The sequence below is a fragment of the Giraffa tippelskirchi genome, chromosome 3 (genome assembly GCF_054371585.1).
Source record: "Giraffa tippelskirchi isolate mGirTip1 chromosome 3, T2T-mGirTip1v1.2.pri, whole genome shotgun sequence".
Classification (NCBI taxonomy): domain Eukaryota; kingdom Metazoa; phylum Chordata; class Mammalia; order Artiodactyla; family Giraffidae; genus Giraffa; species Giraffa tippelskirchi.
Window position 1 is genome coordinate 188,883,974 of NC_137277.1, and position 22,560 is coordinate 188,906,533.

General features: G+C 52.2%; 1 protein-coding gene across 1 annotated transcript in view; it reads left to right on the forward strand.

Moving 5' to 3' along the window:
- Nucleotides 1-13,205, forward strand: part of PLA2G2C (phospholipase A2 group IIC) — a 28,570-nt gene extending 15,365 nt beyond the window's left edge. Inside the window, exons 3-5 of the mRNA XM_081574891.1 lie at nt 327-471; nt 2,310-2,413; nt 11,580-13,205. Coding sequence (XP_081431017.1) covers nt 327-471; nt 2,310-2,413; nt 11,580-11,746 — 416 coding nt within the window. The 3' untranslated portion in view covers nt 11,747-13,205. The remainder of the gene's footprint in view (nt 1-326; nt 472-2,309; nt 2,414-11,579) is intronic.
- The last annotated feature ends 9,355 nt before the right edge of the window (nt 13,206-22,560 follow it).

Sequence of the window (22,560 nt, forward strand, 5' to 3'; positions counted from 1 at the left end):
CGATTTTTGCAGGGACTGGCATTTCTGGCTTTGAACCTTTCTTGTTAATGATTAACATCAGACGTGAGGGTGTTTCTGCACAGGATGGTGGTCTATTACTGTGGGCAGAAGACTGTAGTTGACAGCATTGTCCTGAATGTCCTGGAAACTGGGTTCTCCTCCTGGGCTAGCAAGGAACTAGCTGTGTGATGCGGTCGACTGACCCTCTCCCGTCCGCATTAAAGGGGCTGCTGTCCAGTCACCACGTTTAGGGGGCTCCGGCTAGGGGATGTGAAAGCAGTCTTTCTCATCACTTCTTCCCTTCTTCCTTATTTGCTCCTCGGCAGTGATGGCCCCCGCGCTCAGCAGCTTCTGGCAGTTTCAAAGGATGGTGAAACACATCACAGGGCGGAGCGCCTTCTTCTCATATTACGGATACGGCTGCTACTGCGGGCTTGGGGGCAGGGGGACCCCCGTGGATAACACTGACAGGTGGGTGCCGAGGCTCTGAGGCTTTCTGTGCTTTGATTCGCATCCAAATCGTTTCTTGAAGAGAAAGAGGATGTTCGGACTTGCAAACTGCAAGGACCAAACCAATCCGGGTGAGCCTGAGCAAAAGGACAAAGCTGAGTGGGAGCGGGAGGGAGGTCTTGAGAAGCCCGGGGCTGGAGCTGGACCCCCGCGGTCTGGGGGCCGCAGGGGGCTCCTTGCCCTGCTGTCGCCATCTTGAAATGCTGGGCCGTGTTTGAATAAGGGGCCCCCTCGTTTTCATCTTGCACCAGGCTTTGCAGATCATGTGGTCAGCCCTGCCCAGAGCTCTAGAAAAATGCCCAGCTCCCAGTCCTCCTGGCAAATGCCGTCTTTTCTTGGGCCCTCACGTTTTAGGATTATCAGTGCAGCAGGACTGACCTGCTGTCTCCCATCCTAATTCCTAATTTTGCAGGAAGGAGAGAGAATCCGAGTGGCCCAGTTTGGAGAAGTTGTCCATCTGGGTGAGGACATGTGGCGCAGACCTGGCTGCCAGGCCTGCTTCTCAGGGTGGGGGAGGGGGTGTGAGTTCCCAGAAAAGGTGGAGGTTGGTGTTATCTTGGGAGGGAACAGGGAAGTAGGAAACAGGACAGTCTGCGTATCTTTTTATTTGAAGAAATAAAAAGCAAAATGTTCCTGGCCACTTTCACCATAGTGTGGATGAATATAGCCCCGCAGCAGGGCCTGAATATCACCCCCGGAGCTCAGGTCCTCTGGGTTGGGCTCTTGAGACCACAGATTGTTGCAGCCGGGAAGACCCCAGAGCCCTGGAGGGGGCCCAGCACTTTGGGACTGGTGCTTTGCACGCAGGGCCTGGTTTACTCCTCCTAGTGCATGGTTGGGGCCAGGCCATCATCTCCATCTTACAGGGGACAATGGTGAGGGGCCCGCTGAACAAAGCCACAGAACCCAAAGACCTGCAGCCCCCTGAGGGGCAGAGTCAGGATTTGCACCAGAGCTTTCTTGTTTCAAAGTCCAAGCCCTTTAATGCCCTGTGCCTTCCCTTCCGAGTCCTAAGGCTGATGAGAATTCCAGCACTGTTCAGCCAAGAGCCCACGTGTGGATGCAGATGGTGATGGAGGAAGCCCGAGCGTCCAGTCCCGGGTCTCTGCACTCCTGCCGCTCTGACTTGGCTGGGGAGGTGGACCAAGGACATCCCCAGCTGTTTTCTCTCCTCCAGCGTTGTCCCCGCTCCGTCTATCCCGTTGCCATCTCACTGGCTCTGAGCCTCAACAGAGCAAAGACCAAAGGATTATGTCTGATGTGCTGACCTTTGTCTGCTCAGAGCCTCTCCGAGGGCTGGGCACATAGCTGGTGGTCAGTCATTAACTGAAGGCGAAAGGAGAAGAGAGCGGCAGAGGATGAGATGGGTGGATGGCATCACTGACTCTATGGACATGAACATGGGCAAACTCCAGGAGATGGTGAAGGACAGGGAAGCCTGGCGTGGTGCAGTCCAGGGGGTCGCAAAAAGTCGGACATGACGTAGCAACTGAACAGCAATGTCAAGTCATTACATGAATGACTATGTCACGGGAGCCTAGATTTGGGGGAAATTCACCTCTGAACCTCGTTTTCTCCCCCGCGGAATGAGGACAAGGACTGCACCTCTTAGGGTCGCTATGAGGAGCTCATGAGCAGTAGGTGGAGAAGGGCTCTTTGTATGACTTTCAACACCATCAGGAAGTCAACTCCCTGCCTTCCACACCTTGTCATCTGGGAAGGAGGCGGGTGAGTCCTCTCCAGCCTTCTCCCAGGGCCGTCCTCAGGAGAGCCCCCATCTCCCACTGTCTGGCCCGCAGGTGCTGCCTGGCCCACGACTGCTGCTACGAGAGGGTGAAACAGCTTGGCTGCCAGCCTGTGCTGAACGGCTACCAGTTCCACGTGGTCAACGGGACCGTGGTCTGTGAGTAGTCCTCTCTGCAGAGAATGTCCTTGAACCTGGGCCTTTCTTTAAAGTTCAGCCTCATGGACCTGGAGAACTTTGGGAAAAGGAGATTTTCTCCCCCAAGTGCTTTGGGATGGAGAGTGGCAATTCCGAGCATCCGAGCTTCCTGAGAGCCCAGCCCTGGTCCCCCCCCGGGCGTGCCCCCTCCCCCGTCCCTGCTCCCCCCCGCCCCCCCGCCCCGCTCCCTGCTGACAGCTGTGCCCCCAGCTCCCTCCCCTGGACTGTGGGTTTCGGCGCACAGCCGCCCACCCAGGGTCTCTCCTGGGCTCGATAAGTAGTTGTTGACCAAAGATTACAGTGAATCTTGCGGCTTCGCTTGGCAGCTGTTGCTATTGAGAAGCTTCTTCCTGATGTCTGTTGTGGGTTAACAAAGCAGCTCTTTCAGTTGAACAAATATTTGTGAAGGGGGTTGCGTGCCAAGCCCTGGGGTAGGTGCTGTGGGGGACACCAGAGTGAAAGAGGGGGCAGGGTAGGGAGCCCATCTGTCATCGAGGCCGTTCAGGGAGGAGGACAAAGGACAGGGTGGGCCAGCACTGAATGTCCAGCACGTGGGGAGCGGCCTCCGATCTCTCAGAGCGTGATCCAGGGCGGCTGGGTGGTGGGTAGGGCAGGCTGGATCTAAAGCGCAAGCTCATTTGCGGGCAGCGACCACAGGCTTGTCTCAAACGCCGTTCAGTTCAGCAGGGCAGGGGGTCTGAACGCCCCTTCGAGTGTGTGACTCACCTTCCGCTCGGCCTTGTGGAGTCGCGGGAACCACTGTGCTCCCTTGCGTGTTTGTTCAGAGCTGCGAGTGTGTCGTGGAGACCACCAGTCCCCTCCCGAGGCGGGGAGACCACCACCTCCCTTGCCTTCATCTCCCAGCACCCCCACCCCCACCTAGGGCTCAGGCTCAGGATGCACTGAGTCAGGTTGGCATGGTCTGCCTGGTTCCGGTGCCGGGAGCCAGAACCTGGCCCAGACCCCTGCGGGTGGGAGGCCCAGCTTCAGCGGAGCCTGCTTTTCCGCTCTCCCGTCCTTGAGCGTACTGTCGATGGGGACGCGCAAGAAGACTTCCTGACCACCCTCCAGCCCAAAGCAAAGTGTCTCCACTGTGAGGCCCCGACGGCCATGTCCAGGACGCGGGGCGGGACCACGGGCTGGTGGATGGGGGCGCGGGGGACTGGAGGAGGGTGAGCTCAGGGGATGGCTTGCTTCCGCAAGTGGCGGGACCGAGTTTCTCATCCCTCCAGACCCCACGTGTTGAAGGGCGTGGGGGGTGGGGAAGGGGTCAAGCCCGGCTGTCGCTTGGTGGGGGAGCGGCACATGGAAAAGCTTCCCGACTCCTCTCGGTCTGGCTGGTGGTCTTGCCTTCGCGCGGCTTCCTCTCATCTCCTTTCGTCTCGATCTTGACATCTGTCATGTCAGTTGTCACCTTAGGGTGGTCGGAGAGAAGATACGCTCTAAGAGCTCTCTCCCCTGAGGCCCCCGGAGAGCACAGGGACTAGAGCTCTGAAGGGGGAAGCAGGTTTTCAGTAGGTGCCAAGGACCTTCCTGCACTGTGGTCCCACGCCCCAGACCAAACCCTCTGCTCCTGTGGGTGGGCCTGGGTCCTCTGCACCTGCAGCAGCTTCTTTATCAACCCTCTTCACCTTCCGCCGTGGGGACGGGAGCCACAGCCAGAGACCCCAGGAGATGGAGGAAGGTGACCTGAGAGCAGAGGCTGGTGGCACAGGAAGTGTTGCCTGCTTGGCGCATCATGCTCGGTGGTGGTGTGAGGTGCAGGCAGGGCCTTGGCGCTGGAATATTCATGGCCTGGGCTGTGCTTTCCACAGATGCTGGCCTGCAGTGGCCAGTTGCTCTTGAAGCTTGACGAGGGATCCTGGAGTCCAGCACCTGTCTAAGAGAGTTATCGAGGAGGGACTTTTACCCATCCTCACCAGGGCACCACCATCCCCTCTGCAGCCGACCTAACCAGTGAGGACCAGGCTGGTCCCCTGTTGTTCCCACCCCCACCTTCGTTCAGTTGCTCAGTCATGTCCGACTCTTTGTGACCCCACGGACTGCAGCACGCCAGGCTTCCCTGTCCTTCACCATCTCGTGGAGCTTGCTCAAACTCATGTCCATTGTGGTGGTGATGCCATCCAACCATCTCATCCTCTGTCGTCCCCTTCTCCTCCCGCCTTCAATCTTTCCCAGCATCAGGGTCTTTTCCAGTGAGTTGGCTCTTTGCATCAAGGGGCCAAAGTGTTGGAGCTTCAGCTTGCCAAGTCCCTGTTTCCAGGAACAGAGCTGGGAGCCGGGTGACCTGGCTCCTGCTGCCGCTGTGTGCTGAGATCCCGAATGAGCCCCACCCACATTCATTCCCTTGCCCACTATCAACTGAGTACCCACTGGGTACCCATCCAGGGCTGGCGCTATGCCGGGGGCAGGGGCACAGAGTAAGGCAGCCCTGGGCCCTGCTGAAAGTGCTGTTGGAGACCAGCCCGACCAACCCCTCATTGCAGTGATGGGGAGCCTGAGGCCCAGAGACGGGGAAGGGCTGACCCAAGCAACAGGTAAACTAAATCTCACATGTCTTGAGACTTTCTGGTGCAAGATGCAAGTCTTGTTATCTACAGCACGCCTGTCAGAATGTTCGGCCCTGGCCCAGGGGGCAAAGGAAAGCTGAAGGAGCTTGCCCCCCTGCAGTGCCCCACATCTTCCTGTCCCAGCTCCATGCACCTCGCTAAGAGGCCCAGAGACAGCAAATGCTTTGGAGTCAGGCAGAGCCGGGCCTGAATCCCAGCTTCACCTTTTCCAGCTGGATTAATTGCACGACCACCCTGGGCCTTAGTCTCCTCCTCTATAAAGTATGAATCAGTACTTCCTAAGATCGCTAAAGAATTGACTGAAGTAACCCAACGCAGGGACCTCCCAGATGGCACCAGTGGGAAAGCACGCACCTGCCAATGCAGGAGATGTAAGAGACTTCCCTCCCTGGGTCAGGAAGATCCCCTGGAGTAGAGAATGGCAACCCGCTCCAATATTCTTGCCTGGAAAATTCTATGGGCAGAGGAGCCTGGTGGGCTACCATCCATGGGGTTGCCAAAGACTGAGCCCTCCCCAACTCAGAGGTCTGACCCAGAGCAGGTGCATAATTAATACCTTTCCTTTTAGGAGTTGAGATTTTTTCTTTTTGTTTTTTTAATCCTAGTTTCCTTTTTCCCTTTACTTCGTGGGAAAGCACTGGGATTTTCTTTATTACTGTTGAGAGATTTCTTGGAAGTGTCTCCTCTGCATTGGCCTCCCCTTGAGCTAATGTCATCAACCCCTTATAGGATAAAAGCTCTCCCCCGCCCCCCCCCCCAATCCCCAGTTACACTGCAGTTCAAAGAACTGCCCTGCAAGGGTTAATCATGGCCCAGGCCTCCCATCTGAAACCTGGCACCCAAGCCTAGTTCCGGGTTGCCTAGCAACCAGCAGCTGCTCCAGGATGTGGTTGGTGTGAGCAGGGAAGGGAAAGGAGAAAAACAGCTTGGTCTGTCCATGTCTCGAAATGTCAGTGGGCGAGCAGTACAGAGAAAGGCCTGGAACCCAAGCCCTGGGGCCAACTTGCCGAGTGGTGACAGCTGCCCTCAGGCGACCGGGCAGGTTGTTAGCCCTCTGCTGAGCGGGCTTGCATAAGCACTTGGCATTCGCAAGGGATTTTAAGATCTGCTGCTCATGATGCCCCCTCCACCCACGCATGCCCACATCTGTTGGGCAGAGAGGGGCTCGGCCGTGGGCGGCAGAGCCAGAGTTCCAGCCCGAGGCACCTCTGTCACCTCCATCTCTGAGCCTGTGACTCTTCCCTCTGCCCAAGGCGGAGGGCGATGCAGGTAACCACTGGAGTTTGGAGTTTGCAGAGATCTTTCTCCTTTGCTGAGTTTACTCCTCACAACACCACCTCCACTCACTGACACGTCACCCTTTTCCTTTCCTGGAATCTGTCTCAACCTGCCATCATGTCATCTTGCGCAGTTATTTGTTTACTTATGGGTCAGCTCACCCCTCAACTGGAGTTTGAGCTCCAGGAGATTGGGGAGCACTTGTTGGGGGCGTGGGGGGGGGCATGCATGCTCAGTCGTGTCTGACTCTTTTGTGACCCCATGGACTGCAGCACCCCCAGGCTCCTCTGTCCTTTGAATTTCCCAGGCGACAATACTGGAGTGGGTTGCCATTTCCTCCTCCAGGGGATCTTCCAGACCCAGGGATCAAACCCATGTCTCCTGCACTGCAGGCAGATTCTTCACCGCTGAGCCCCCTGGGGAGCCCCGGTGGGAGGGGGTGCTCACTCTCATAAAGCCACAGAGAAGGATGCCCAAAGCCATGCAGTAGCGGGGTCCGCTCTCTCAGACCTGTCCCCCTGCTTCCTAGCCAAAGGCCAGGCATGTGTTAGAAACTCAATATCTGATGATTAAATGAATGAAGAAATTCATGAAATAGTCAACACACGCACCTGTACCCTCTTTTGAAAGCCTAGGGAAGAGACTCAGAGAGAAACGACTTCCCTGAGACGCCAGAGCTTGCAAGCAGCAGGTCTGGACCAAGAACCTGACTCCCCGTTTCTTGGGATGGGGGCTCTGCTCACTGCCCCGCGGGCTGTGTCTAGTCCAGCCAGCGAGGCAGCAGCGTGCGGTGATGAAGCCCTTACCACGTGTTTGGCGCCGAAGATCTGCAAGTAAAAGACAAACTCCGTGACCGGAAGGAGCTTGTGTGCAGGGAGGGAGACAGTCCATGAAATATTCAGAAAGAAAGATACACTTGGGCAGCAACAAGCGCTGTGAAAGCCCTAAAATAAGGCCACAAGCTAAGGAACGAGGACGTCAGTGGGGGGCAGATGCTACTTCAGGTGTTGCGGAAGGCCTCTCCAGGGAGGTGGCATTTAGCCGGTGGGGGGTGGGGGGTGGGTGTCCCACGAGAAACGAGTCTGGCGACGCCTGGCCGTGGGGTGAGGGGCCCCCCTGCTCCTTCAGTTGCAGGGGGAAGCCTTCAAGCAGAAAGTGATCAGCTCAAATTTTCATTTAGAAAGATGACTCTGGCCCCTACCCAGAGAAGTTGGGGAGCAAGGGGAGAAAGAGGGGGAGCCACCAGTGGGCTCTTCCCGCAGCACTGGGAATAAGTGACTGTCATGTGGCTCAGTAGCTGGGGCGGAGTGCCGGACGCTGGGCGTACTTGGAGGTGAACTGACAGAACCTGCTGTTGGATTCGGTGTGAGGCTGGAAGGCGAGGGAGGCTGACTCTGACATCGCTGGTCTGAGCATCCGTGGGTAGCCGTGTGTTGACAAGCTTGTGTGCATAGAGGCGCACAGACTCTGCGGTCACAGCAAGAGCCTGGATGAGCCGTGCTGGGTTTGAGATTCACATCAGATGCTCAGGGGTGGGAGGGTCACGTGAACACACGCATATTAGTGTCTGGAGCTCAAAGGGCTGCGGGGAGAACTGGGGAGTCTCTGTGGGGAGAAGTGGGGAGTGGGCAGTGCTCAGGCGGTATTTAGAGCGCTGAGCTTTAAAGCAAGGGCACCCAAGGAGAGGGGTTAGAGACCAGGACAGAGGTGCAGACAGGTGCAGCCTGGCAGGCGGTCTAGGTTAGCCCACGCCGAGCGTAGACCTTCCCATCTCATTGGTGGAAGCGCGTGCTTGTGTGCGTGCTAAGTCGCTCAGTCGTGTCCAACTCTTTGTGACCCGTGGACTGCAGCCCCCCAGGCTCCTCCGTCCATGGGATTCTCCAGGCAAGAATACTGGAGTGGGCTGCCATGCCCTCCTCCAGGGCATCTTCCCAACTCAGGGGTGGAACCTGGGTCTCTGATGTCTCCTGCATTGGCAGACGGGTTCTTTGCCACTAGTGCTGCCTGGGAAGCCCAGGTGGAAGTCTTTCAGTCTGTTTCATGGAATGCGAAAGCATTATCAGTTCCGTCCTTCATGTCTCAGTTTCCCCATCAAGAAACTGAACTATGCAGGATCTGGATTTGGGCTTGTTGTTAGAAGATGACTTCCAGGCGTGGCGTTTCTTGGCCCAGGGCTGCCTCTTCTTCTAACCAGTGACAGGCCTGACCCTACTATGGCTGTGGGATGCCCACAGCGATAGACTGCCGCCCTGTATCAGTCCCCAAGGCCTGGGGACCGGGCCGGTCATTAGACGCAGAGCTGATCATCAGGAGAGAATTACGCTTCGCGCTTTGGAAAGGACCAGAAGACAAAGCAAGCAAGGGAAGTGGTGAGAAAGGAAGAGGGAGGCTTGGTGAAATGAGATGAAAGAAAGAAGAGACGGAAAAGAAAAGGAGATCGAGAGAGAGACAGAGAGAGAAGGGGGAGAAAGAGGACAGCGTGGGAAACATGACTCCCTTCCGCTTTCCAGAGAGGCTGCACCCGGGTGATTGACAGCTCGAGGTACTAGGCCCTCAGGAGGCAAGAGAGGTCGGATGGGCTGGAGCCCTGCGCCCAAGTAGCCCCACTGAGGGCAGCAGCCACACGGCCCGGGGGCCCCTACATGGCGGCTGCCTGGGAAGGGAATCCAGGGAGCAGCTGGGCGCAGCAGAGGTGAGAGACCCACATGGAGGGGACGGGGCTCTCGGGGAGCCCCAGGGGAGCTGGGGCCCCGTGGGTGTTGTAGGATTGTCAAACATATGCGAGCGCAAAGGTGATCCAGGTGCCAGGAGCAGCGGGAACTGCAGGAACCGAACCATCCCCAGCATGTTTTCAGAGGTGCGTGGTGGGTGTCAACATGTCTTGAGAAGCCCAGGCTCCAGCGAGATGGGGAGGACAGCTTCCTGCAGAGAGGCAGAGGGAAAACAAACGGACTATAGCCAGCACTGGCCCAGCTTCAGAGGGGCCTTCTCCCAACACGTGCAGCATCGTCATAATAACAGGGTCTATAGAGGCCTCTGTGTTTCGGGCATATCCAGACCACTCCATCTGTAACAACAATGAAAATCCTCACCATGCCTGAAGTAGACAGCAGTGTTTATTTTTGACGCTATTGTTTTTATCACCGTTTTATAAATGATACTGAAAGTAACTTGCCCAAGGCCAACACATCAGGGGATCTGGCTGCCTCGCTTCCCCACCCCTAGCCCTCAAAAGAGAATGGAGTTATCTAGCAGGAGGCTGCCTATGCCAGGGATCCCCCACCTCCAGGATCTAATAATGCCTAATGATCTGAGGGGGAGCTGATGTAATAGCAATGGAAATAAAGTGCACAGTAAGTGTAATGCCCTCGAATCATCCTGAAACTATCCCTTCCTCCCCCACCCCCAGTCCGTGGAAAAATTGTCTTCCATAAAATTGGTCTCTGGTGCCAAAGAGATTGGGAATCATAGTCATGTATGGATGTGAGAGTTGGACTATAAAGAAAGCTGAGCGCCAAAGAAGGATGCTTTGGAACTGTGGTGTTGGAGAAGACTCTTGAGAATCCCTTGGACTGCAAGGAGATCCAACCCGTCCATCCTAAAGGAAATCAGTCCTGAATATTCATTGGAAGGACTGATGCTGAAGCTGAAACTTCAATCCTTTGGCCACCTGATGCGAAGAACTGACTCAGTGGAAAAGACCCTGATGCTGGGAAAGATTGAAGGTGGGAGGAGAAGGGGACGACAGAGGATGAGATGGTTGGATGGCATCACCGATGCAATGGACGTGAGTTTGAGTGAGCTCCGGGAGCTGGTGATGGACAGGGAGGCCTGGCGTGCTGCAGTCCATGGGGTCACAAAGAGTCGGACATGATTGAGTGACTGAACTGAACACACATAGACACACAGAGACACACACAGACACACACACACACACACACCCCACTCGGACAACTCTGACCACTAAATAAAGTTCCCCACCTAGTGGTCATTTGGCCACAGTGCCGACACTCAATCCCAAAGGCCCATCGTTTCATTCATTTACTGGAGGACTGTGTTAGTTGAGCACATACTATGTGCCGGCATTTGTTCTACATCCTGGGGACACTGGGAGGGACAAGACAGAAAAAGCCTCAGTCTCACACAGCTTACACTTTTGTCAAGGAGGGACAGACACCAGCCAGTAAACAAATAAGAAAAGTGAGAGGTGTGAAAAGTGCAGCGTATCAAACAGACGGGGATGTGAGGCAGAGTGGCTGGAGAGGTTTAGGTGGAGTGGTCAGGGAGATCCTCCCTGAAGAGAGGAAATCTGACCAAGGCCCAAAGGTCAGATGCATCCAGCCACTTGAAGATCCTGGAGAGAAGTGTTCCAGACAAAGAAACTAGCAAGTGTAGGTGCAAAGGCCCTGGGACAAGACCAACCAAAGCATGTGACCCAAAAAGGCCAGTGTTCCTGGAGCAGAGGGAAGGTGAGAGTGGAGGGCTGGGGGATGGAGAGGTGGGCAGGGGCCCCATTATGGCAAGCCAGCTTCAGAGACCGTGGCAAGGATTTGGGATGTCTTTGTTCAAATAGTAGGAAACCGCAGCAGTGCTTTCACCAAGAGAGTGAACCTAAGTCATGTCAAGACAGTCCCTGTTTATTTCCTTCCATTAGGGCGGAAGAGCTGGTGATGACAGGGACTGGGGTCATGGCCAAGAAGAGGAGAGAAGAGGCCAGAGCATGAAATATTTTAAACGTAGAGACACCCACGGGACCTTGGGTGGATGGGATGTGGAAGTGAAAGGAGGGCAGGAGTCAAGGTTGGCTGCTGGTTTTCTGGCTTGAGTGGGAGGTGGTACCAATTCTTAAGCTGACAGTATGGGTGGAGGACCACATCAGTGGGTAGGGCAGGGGCACTTATGTCAAGAGCTTCCTTTGGGGCATCTTGACTGGAGATGCTAGTGATGTCCACGTGAGATGCCAGGTAAGCTGCTGGAAATAGGAGTTGAGTTCTGAGAAGATGGGTTCTGTGCCCTTGCCCTGGGAGCTGCCTGGGGCACTAACTCAGTGCTCCCCCATCGCGTGCAGCCCACACCTGCCCCCTCTCCTGTTTTTTTCCAGGCTTCTCTTCGGGGAATGTCCAGCTGTGATGGTGGAAGGGCTTGAGATGAAGGAGAAGGACCCCCAGTTCCTTTCTCCTTTCAGTTTTCAACCCTTGACCCCTTGCAGCAAGCTCCCAGTTCTCCCCAAACCCTGAGGGTGGCTGGAAGCCCCCCCGTGACCCCCCGTCTCCCTGCAGGTGAGTGCGCCCTTGGTCCTGGTGTCAGCTGCCTCTGTGGGCTGCGGGCCTGCGAGTGTGACACGCAGTCTGCCTACTGCTTCAGAGAGAACCTGCCCACCTATGAGAAGAACTTCAAGCAGTTCTCCAGCCGGCCCCACTGCGGCAAGCACAAACTCCAGTGCTAGCGAGGCCACAGGGTCCCTGGTCAGGCCCGGGGTACTCCTTTGTCACTTGGCATCAGAGGGCTGGAGATTAGCAGTGCGAAAGACAGAATCTGGGCCTTCGACGGAGGGAGACAGACCATAAATATAAGTAAACGATACGTTCCAACCACAGTGAGTGCTAAGAAGCTATAAAACAAAGTGACAAGGAAGAGAGATGTCCCCTACCCCCATCTCAAGAAGAGTCCAAAAGGGGAAAAGGCCCCAGGATCTGCCTTAAACTCTCCCTTCATCCCCACCCCAAAATCGGGATGCTGGGCAGACTTGGGTACCAGACCCACATCCCAGATCCAGCTGGACCCAAGCAAGGATCCTGGAAAACAAGGTCTTGGGCACATGCGAAGGCCCGGAGAGGTGCACCTGGACCCTTTACTCATTTGCTGGAGTTCTGCCTTCTGAAAACCCTAAGGTAGCAAAACATCGGTGCCATTTTCACCTCTCAGGAGACAGAGCCTGGCAACATCCATGCCCACGGCTGCCACCTGGATGTCATGACCAGGAACTTGCCAAAGAGATGGAGAAAGAATAGGGGAGGGGGAATCAGGGGTATCCAAGGTTTCTGATCATATTTAGAAGCCCCTGGTTATGAGGCATAAATTCTGATGAATATTAAAGTGAGCCAGTCAGGATGGACTCTGATCATTCTGATGCCCAGTTTGTAGGGGAGAGTGCAAAAATGACCACAACTGGAGATTTCCCTGCGGTCCAGTGGTTAAGACTCTGCCTTCCAATGGAGGATGTGGGTTTGATCCCTGGTCAGGGAACTAAGATCCCAAAAGCCACGGGGTAATTAAGCCCATGTGCCGCAACTAAGACCCAAGGAAGCCAGATAAATTAATTTTTAAAAAAGAGAAGGCTCTTTGGTTTAAAAAAAAATGACCACCATTGTTCTTACCTCTCTGTATCCTCACCTCTCACGGTCTGTGGTGGTTCAGTTGCTCAGTCATGTCCGACCCTTTGTGACCCCATGGGTTCAGCACGCCAGGCTTCCTTGTCCTAATGCTCAGATTTTCCCATCAAGACGTAGAGTCTGTTTTCCCCTGCTGTGAATCTGAGCTCTGAACTGGCCTTGTGACTTACTGTGGTCCATAAAACATGATGAAAGCGGTGGTCCACCAGTTCCCCAGCGAGGACTCTGGAGGCCCAGTGCATACCCTCTTTCAGAACACTGCCACCGCCAAGAGAAAAAGCCCAGGGCAGCCTGCGGGAGGATGGGAGACCTCCTGGGTCAGGGTCGTCTGCCCAGCCGTCTGGGCTGAGACCTCAGACCCGTGAGAGTGCTCGGCAAGGATCAGCAAAGCCAGCTCACAGATGACCACAGACCCAGAGAACCTCAGTGAGGCCAAAACAACCGCCTAGCTGAGCTCTGGCGAAACTACCAGCTTGTGGAAGTGCAAGCTAAATAAAGGCCCCGTTTACATTATTAGGTTTTGGTGTGGTTTGTCATGTGGTCTAACTCACTGATGTAGTTGGTCCTCACTCCTCGAGGCTCAGCACTGTGACACGCCTGGAAGCACCAGGAACAGTGTGGCGTGCCCCTGCCCCTTACCTTAGGGCTTGGGAAGAGAAGGGGAGGTGCTGATTGACGGGGAAACAGTGGAAACAGTGACAGACTTTATCTTTTGGGGCTCTAAAATCACTGCAGATGGTGACTGCAACCATGAAGTTAAGAGATGCTTGCTCCTTGGAAGAAAAGTTAAGACCAACCTAGACAGCATATTAGAAAGCAGAGACATTACTTTGCCAACAAAGGTCTGTCTAGTCAAAACTATGGTTTTTCCAGCTTTTTCATGTATGGATGTGAGAGTTGGACTATAAAGAAAGCTGAGTGCCAAAGAAGGATGCTTTTGAACTGTGGTGTTGGAGAAGACTCTTGAGAGTCCCTTGGACTGCAAGGAGATCCAAACAGTCCATCCTAAAGGAAATCAGTCCTGAATATTCATTGGAAGGACTGAGGCTGAAGCTGAAACTCCAATACTTTGACCACCTGATGTGAAGAGCTGACTCAGTGGAAAAGACCCTGATGCTGGGAAAGATTGAAGGCAGGAGAAGAAGGGGACGACAGAGGATGAGATGGTTGGATGGCATCACCGACTCAATGGACATGAGTTTGAGTAAACTCCGGGAGCTGGTGATGGACAGGGAGGCCTGGCGTTCTGCAGTCCATGGGATCGCAAAGAGTCAGACATGACTGAGTGACTGAACTGAACTGAACTGATAAATCACCAGTTGACCGAGGCTCAAGGCCACACAGGTAACACGTGGAAGGACAGTGACTTGAGCCCAGCTGAGTCTCCTCACCCTAAGGTTCCCGCCGCAGACTTATCCCAGAAAGAATCCAGCTCTGGAGAGACTAGGGGGAAGAGTACTGGAGGAGGCTGCTCGGGGATTTACACACTTGCCCTGGAGGGAAGCCGAGCTTCTGGTTTTGGTTATTGTTTGGTTTTAGTCACTAAGTCGTGTCCAACTCTTTGCGACTCCATGGACTGTATAGACTGCCAGACTTCTCTGTCCGTGGGGTTTCCCAGGCAAGAATACCAGTGAGGGTTGCCATTTCCTCCTCCAAGAGATCTTCCTGACCCAGGGATTGAACTCGCATCAACTGCATTGGCAGGTGGATTCTTTGCCACTGAGTCACCAGGGACCAAGCCACTAAGTTTTTGTGTGGTTTCATTCATTCGTTCACGCATTCACTCAATGCCCAAACATCCAGTGTGCTGAGTGAGATAGGGCTGGATGCTGGGGGTTCAATGGGAATAGGAGGCCCCCTCTCCCCCTGACACCTAAAGCTCACAGCTGAACTGGAGACAGGTGAGGAGTGGGGAGCTCATGTGCAGGCACACCTGGGGGTACCCTATCCAGACCTGCTGGTCAGCAGAGGCTTCCAGACCTGAACGTGAGTTGGGAGTAAGCCAGACAAGGCAGAGAGAAGGAAGAGGGCGCGAGGCAGAAGAAACAGCCTGAGCAAAAGCCAGGAAAGAGATAAGGGAGGAGGCTGGTGCCCGGGAGGCCAGGAGTAAAGGTGAGTTGGAAGCAGGAGTGGAGATGGAGGAGGGTGGAAGGCAGTGAGCGAGGGGGCTGGGGAGAAGGCCAGGGTCTCCTGTGAAGGACCCTGGAGTGAGGACCACTGCACACAAGCCCCCTTCCTCTTTCTGGGCCCCAGGCTCCTTATCATAGTGAAGAACCAGCATTTGTGTACACCTGACCCTTCCTGAAGCCCTTTTTCACCTGTCCTCATGTTGATGATCAGCAGCAGAATCTCAGGACATATTCATCCCCATTTCACAGATGGAAACAGAGGGTCTGAGCGGTCAGGTGGGGCTGAAACGGGAACCCGTGTCTTCTAACTTTCTTGTTTCCCATCCCCTTTCTCACAATGAGGGGGTTGTCGATGGGGTGCTCCCTGAGGCTAAGGTTCTGGAGTTGGGGTTCAAACCCTGCTTCTGTTGCATGACCTTGAGTAACTAACTTGGCTTCTCTGGGCCTGTTTCCTCCTTCTAGAAACAAAGCTATGAATAGCCCCCACCTCATAGGGTTGCGAGGAGGGTTAGCTGAGTTGGCACACACAGAGCTCTGAGCCCAGCGCCGGCTACAGCAAGGTCTTAATACACTTTGCTCTGCTCCCTGGGCCCTGATGTCTTGAGACCCCAGAGGGCCAGCCTGGAGGCAGGAGTGCAGCAGGGTTCCAGGCCCTTGCACTGCACACCTCTGCCTCCCGATGCCCAACTTTGCTGGTTGGAACAGATGGCAGCATCAGCTGCTCCTTAGAAGCCATAGCCAGGGAAGCTGACAGCAGTGCTGCTGTGCCAGCCTCCGGGGAGGACAGGGCCGCCTTCCTGCATTCCTGGTCAACCCTGAGCATGGAGGGCGGTGGCTCCCAGGTCCAGCGTCGGCTGGGAAGGCTGGGTCAGGTCAGAGGTGGGCAGGAGTCAGGTGCCTGGCTGTGGATCTCGGGCACTAAGTTGCCTCCTTCCCTGCTGCCTCTCTCTCCTCCCCCCTCTCCCCTATACCCCAACAGCCGTGTGCCGAGGGCCAGATTTTCTTGCTAAACCACAGTTTCACTCTGCCAGTTTTCCCTTTGCCGGAGAATGTCACAGGCCATCCATTCCCATCAGCATCTTCCTTCCTTCCACCCACTGCCCTTTGTTGACCTGGCCATGAGGACCTCTCTCCCAACACACAGCCCAGGGCCCCAGTCTCCAGTGCTGACTTTCCAGTCTCTACACCAGGCCTTGTGCTGGGAACATTCACCTCCATGGCCTCGTGTGGTTCTCAGAACCCCACGATGCTCTTCATTTCTCCCCACATTTTACAGGAAGAGGAGATGGAGACTGGGAGGCGGTGGGGTGACTATCCCAGGGCCAAGTGGCCCTTGAACGACAGAGCCAGTGTTGTGCCCGCTCAGCTCCTTGCGAGATGTGGTGTTGATGGCGATGATAAGGTGGAGGTGATGATGACAATTTCCTAGTGCTCTCTAGGGCATTGCCAGCCAGGGCATGGTCTCTCACTTTGGGTTCAGACCCAGAGGGGCAACAGGTGTGGAGAAAAGCCTAGGTGGTGACCGATCGTGGCCCATTGTCTTCCCTGGTGGCTCAGAGGGTAAAGAATCCGGCTGCAATGCAGGAAACCCGGGTTCGAACCCTGGGTATCAGGAAGGTCCCCTGGAGGGGGGAATGGCTACCTACGCCAGTATCCTTGCCTGGAGAATTCCGTGGACAGAGGAACCTGGCGGGTAACAGTGCATGGGGTCATAGTCGGACCCAACTGAGCTACTAACATCCTCATCATCTATGATGACCACTAGGTGTCAGCCAAGTTCTAGAAAAGACTTGACAGCCACTCCCTGGAAGGGTGTGAAGGACACAAGTGAGAATGGAAGGCTGACCGAGCTCTGGGCAGAGATGGTGTAGAAAATCGGAACCGGGCCGGAGTTAAAGTGGTGAAAGTAGATTTCGTTAACTATTGCACCAGGGCAAAGAGACAGTATAGAACTGGGCTCAGGTTTTGTTTTTTTACCCTTTTTTGTTTATTTGGCTGTACCAGGCCTTTGTTGTGCCACGTGGGATCTAGTTCTCCGTCAGGGATCGAACCCAGGCCCCCTGCACTGGGACCGTGAAGTCTTAGCCACTGGACCACCAGTGGAAGTCCCTGGGCTCAGTTATGAACAGAACAAAGAAAGTGGGATTTCTAACTAAGGAGAAGGGTGGGGGGAATCAGTGGATAGAAACTTGCTAAGAGAGTAGGGGGGTTTTACTAAACTGACCTAACAGGATTCTTGCTAAAGACAGGTCATGGTAATCAGATATCACCTGTGAGCTGGGTGGGGGGGCAGGGAAGGTGGGGTGAGAAATTTGATCAGATATTGAGGAAGAGCAGGAATTTTCCCTAAACTGATACAGCACGATTCTTGCTAAAACCCACTCCAGCATTCTTGCCTGGAGAATCCCTTGGACAGAGGAGCCTGGTGGGCTATAGTCCATAGGGTTGCACAGAGTCGGACACGACTGAAGAGACTTACCTTGCATACATTGCTAAAACACAGGAATGATGTGAAGATGAGTACAGAAGCCCACAGGTTGAGGGCGAGTTGAGAAAAGGTCTCAGAGAAGCTTGACTGAAGTTTGGTCAAGGAGAGAGTCTTTGCCAGTCCCTCCTCTCGTTCAGGGAAAGAGGAGATCTTCTTTCTCCTGAACCGTATGAGTTCTGAGAAATGGAATATTTCCTGCCATATCAGTAAACAAAGATGTCACAGTCATCAGTGATCGCGGACCCTGTGGATGGTGAGCCGGTGAGCCCTAACTTCGGAAGGAAAGAGTACCTGCCATCCAGCAGCCATCAGACCGCAGCCACTCCCTGTGGTGAGCCCTGGGGAGACTCAGGACGTGAAAACACAGGATGATAGACCCAGATAGGTGAGGTGCATATCGAAGGAATGATTTCAGTGTGCCCAGGCTTTTGCATCTCTCCATACATAGAAAGGCGCTAAATTCCTTAACTTGGGATACCAGGTTTTCGTTCATTTACAAGAAGCTTTTGATGATCCCCACTACTTGCCCTTTGTTGCAAAACTCTGATATAGTCCTAGCTCCTCTCCTTGCCTTCTCAGAGCGGATTCTCAAAGCTGTATGAAACACTCTGAGACTGTAGTCCTCATTTTGACCCAAATAAAAAGTAACATTCAATTCTCACATTGTGCAAACTTTTCTTCAGTTCAGTCGCTCAGTCGTGTCTGACTCTTTGTGACCCCGTGAACCACAGCACACCAGGCCTCCCTGTCCATCACCAACTCTCGGAGTCCACCTAAACCCATGTCCATTGAGTCGGTGACGCTATCCAACCATCTCATCCTGTCGTCCCCTTCTCCATCTGCCTTCAATTTTTCCCAGCATTGGGGTCTTTTCCAATGAGTCAGGTCTTCGCATGAGGTGGTCAAAGTATTGGAGTTTCAGCTTCAACATCAGTCTTACCAATGAACACCCAGGACTGATCTCCTTTAGGATGTACTGGTTGGATCTCCTTGCAGTCCAAGGGGCTCTCGAGAGTCTTCTCCAACACCACAATTCAAAAGCATCAATTTTTCGGCACTCATCTTTCTTTATAGTCCAACTCTCACATCCATGCATGACTATTGGAAAAACCATAGCCTTGACTAGATGGACCTTTGTTGACAAAATAATGTCTATGCTTTTTAATGTGCTGTCTAAGTTGGTCATAACTTTCCTTCCAAGGAGCAAGCATCTTTAAATTTCATGGCTGCAATCACCATCTGCAGTGATTTTGGAGCCCAGAGAAATAAAGTCAGCCACTGTTTCCCATCTATTTGCCATGAAATGATGGGACCAGATGCCATGATCTTAGTTTTCTGAACGTTGAGCTTTAAGCCAACTTTTTCACTCTCCTCTTTCACTTTCATCAAGAGGCTCTTTAGTTCTTTTTCACTTTCTGCCATAAGGGGTGGTGTCATCTGCATATCTGAGGTTATTGATATTTCTCCTGGCAATCTTGATTCCAGCTTGTGCTTCCTCCAGCCCAGCGTTTCTCATTATGTACTCTGCATGGAAGTTAAATAAGCAGGATGACAATATACAGCCTTGATGTACTCCTTTTCCTATTTGGAACCAGTCTGTTGTTCCATGTCCAGTTCTAACTGTTGCTTCCTGACCTGCATACAGGTTTCTCAAGAAGCAGGTCAGATGGTCTGGTATTCCCATCTCTTTCAGGATTTTCCACAGTTTATTGTGATCCACACAGTCAAAGGTTTTGGCATAGTCAATAAAGCAGAAACAGATGTTTTTCTGGAACTCTCTTGCTTTTCCAATGATCCATTGGATGTGGCAATTTTATCTTTGGTTCCTCTGCCTTTTCTAAAACCAGCTTGAACATCTGGAAATTCACGGTTCACATATTGCTGAAGCCTGGCATGGAGAATTTTAAGCATTACTTTGCTAGCGTGTGAGATGAGTGCAATTGTGCGGTAGTTTGAGCATTCTTTGGCATTGCCTTTCTTTGGGATTGGAATGAAAACTGACCTTTTCCAGTCCTGTGGCCACTGCTGAGTTTTCCAGGTTTGCCGGCACATTGAATGCAACACTTTCACAGCATCATCTTTCAGGATTTGAAATAGCTCAACTGGAATTCCATCAACTCCACTAGCTTTGTTTGTAGTGATGCTTTCTAAGGTCCACTTGACTTCACATTCCAGGAAGTCTGGCTCTAGGTGAATGATCACACCATCATGATTATCTGGGTCATGAAGATGTTTTTTGTACAGTTCTTTTGTGTATTCTTGCCACCTCTTCTTAATATCTTCTGCTTCTGTTAGGTCCATACCATTTCTGTCCTTTACTGAGCCCATCTTTGCATGAAATGTTCCCTTGGTATCTTTAATTTTCTCGAAGAGATCTCTAGTCTTTCTCATTCTGTTGTTTTTCTCTATTTCTTTGCATTGATTGCTGGGGAAAGTTTTCTTATCTCTCCTTGCTATTCTTTGGAAGTCTGCATTGAAATGGATATATCTTTCTTTTCTCCTTTGCTTTTTACTTCTTTTCACAGCTATTTGTAAGGCCTCCTCAGACAGCCATTTTGCTTTTTTGCATTTCTTTTTCGTGGGGATGGTCTTGATCCCTGTCTCCTGTACAATGTCATGAACCTCTGTCCATAGTTCATCAGGCACTCTGTCTATCAGATCTAGTCCCTTAAATCGATTTCTCACTTCCACTGTATACTCATAAGGGATTTGATCTAGGTCATACCTGAATGGTCTAGTGGGTTTCCCCACTTTCTTCAATTTCAGTCTGAATTTGGCAGTAAGCAGTTCATGATCTGAGCCACAGTCAGCTCCTGGTCTTGTTTTTGCTGACTGTATAGAGCTTTTCATCTTTGGCTGCAAAGAATATAATCAATCTGATTTCGGTGTTGACCATCTGGTGGTGTCCATGTGTAGAGTCTTCTCTTGTGTTGTTGGAAGAGGGTGTTTGCTATGACCAGTGCGTTCTCTTGGCACTGTGCGGTGGCTGCGACAGTGCAGAAGTGCAGCTGAGAGGAGCTACCCCACGTCCAAGGTAAGAGAAACCCAGGTAAGACGGTGGGCACTGAGAAAAGGTATCAGAGGGCAGACACACTGAAACCATAATCACAGACAACAAGCCAATCTGATTACGCGGACCACAGCCTTGTCTAACTCAATGAAACTATGAGCCATGCTGTGTCAGGCCACCCAAGATGGACAGGTCATGGTGGAGAGGTCTGACAGAATGTGGTCCACTGGAGAAGGGAATGGCAAACCACTGAAGTATTCTTGCCTTCAGAACCCCATGAACAGTATGAAAAGGCAAAAAGATAGGACACTGAAAGATGAACTCCCCAGGTTGGTAGGTGCCCAGTATGGTACTGGAGATCAGTGGAGAAATAACTCCAGAAAGAATGAAGGGATGAAGCCAAAGCAAAAACAACACCCAGTTGTGGATGTGACTGGTGATAGAAGCAAGATTCAATGCTGTAAAGAGCAATATTGCATAGGAACCTGGAATGTTAGGTCCACGAATCAAGGCAAATTGGAAGTGGTCAAACAGGAGATGGCAAGAGTGAACGTCGACATTCTAGGAATCAGTGAACTAAGATGGACTGGAATGGGTGAATTTAACTCAGATGATCATTTTATCTACTACTGTGGGCAGGAATCCCTTAGAAGAAGTGGAGTAACCATCATAGTCAACAAAAGAGTCCAAAATGCAGTATTTGGATGCAATCTCAAAAACAACAGAATGATCTCTGTTCATTTCCAAGGCAAACCATTCAATGTCACGGTAATCCAAGTCTATGCCCTGACCAGTAATGCTGAAGAAGCTGAAGCTGACCAGTTCTATGAAGACCTACAAGACCTTCTAGAACTAACACCCAAAAAAGATGTCCTTTTCATTATAGGGGCCTGGAATGCAAAAGTAGGAAGTCAAGAAACACCTGGAGTAACAGGCAGATTTGGCCTTGGAGTACAGAATGAAGCACGGCAAAGGCAGATAGAATTCTGTGAAGAGAATGCACTGGTCATAGCAAACTTTTTTCAGCAGTTTATTTCTCAATTGATCATTTTTTGTTCATTAGTGACCAGTGGAACCATCTTTTGAGACTTGGCAGTAAAGGGTATTTTCTGGATGGTGTGAACCATCGAACATTTAAACGAGGGGGATTTCTGTGACAAAAAAAGAGAGAGAAGAAAAACAGAGATTCATGAGTAGAGCGATTAAACTTAGTTTCTAAGTCCAAGGGTGGCCAGCTGAGGTCTCGAGCTTGAAGCATCTGTAGATGGTGAAGTGAGGAGAGCAGTGGCCATCTGTTGGTCTTCCTGGTTTGCAGTTTGCAGCATCTTTGTTGATGGCACAGACATCAGTGTCACGGTCACGTTTGTGTCTTGGAGAAGAGCTTGGATGCATCCAGCTTCAGGTCACAAGGCTTCTTTAGAAAGTTCCTATAAGTTTCTGGACAGTTAGGTTTAGTTCCCAGTGACTCCAAGTCAAGAGGGAAGGGACAAAAATTGGAAACATTCATTTGAAGAGTTGTATCCTCATTTTTGGAGAAAACTAGAAGAATTAATAAAATGTGCAAGATAGCAGACTCTGTTCGGGTTTAAAGGCAGATAGCAAAGCATAAGGGCAAATGGAGTCTAACCAAAAAGTGAAAAATAGCTCAAAGACAATGAATAGGGCTATGATGTAATAACCCATGAGGCTGTACTATGTTTTCCCACTGAAAGTGAGAGGTGTTGAATTTGTTAAAAGGCGCAGTGTGAGAGATGTTAGTTAAGTCTCATTTGGGGCAAATGAGAACTATAGCGTCTGAAACAGTGCTGAGGAAATGCTGCAAAGAGTTAAAGAGGGGAGGCGTCAGAAAATACGTGATTTTGGTGAAGGGAGTTATGCACCATCAAGCACACATTTGACAAAAGATTCCTGTCAGTCAAGAAGGTTGCTATTTAGTTATGAGGAGTAGACGTCTCCGTAAGTGATTTTAGTGCTTTTCTAGATGTGAGAAGATGCTAGAAATTGGGCTCATAAAATCTTCTCCTGAAAATATCTAACTACCTGAAGACCTGTTCTGCCGCTTTTTCCCAAAGCACAGAGAGCCTCATTCCTGAGGCTCACTTCAACCTTTAACTCCTTTTAGGGAGTGTTGAAGGTCAACGGCTGCAGCGTCTAGTGACTTCCTTCTTATGGAAGCACATGGCAAGTGACAATTTTTAGTTGGCATAGATCCCGGGGTCCAGTGGTGAATCCGACTCCATC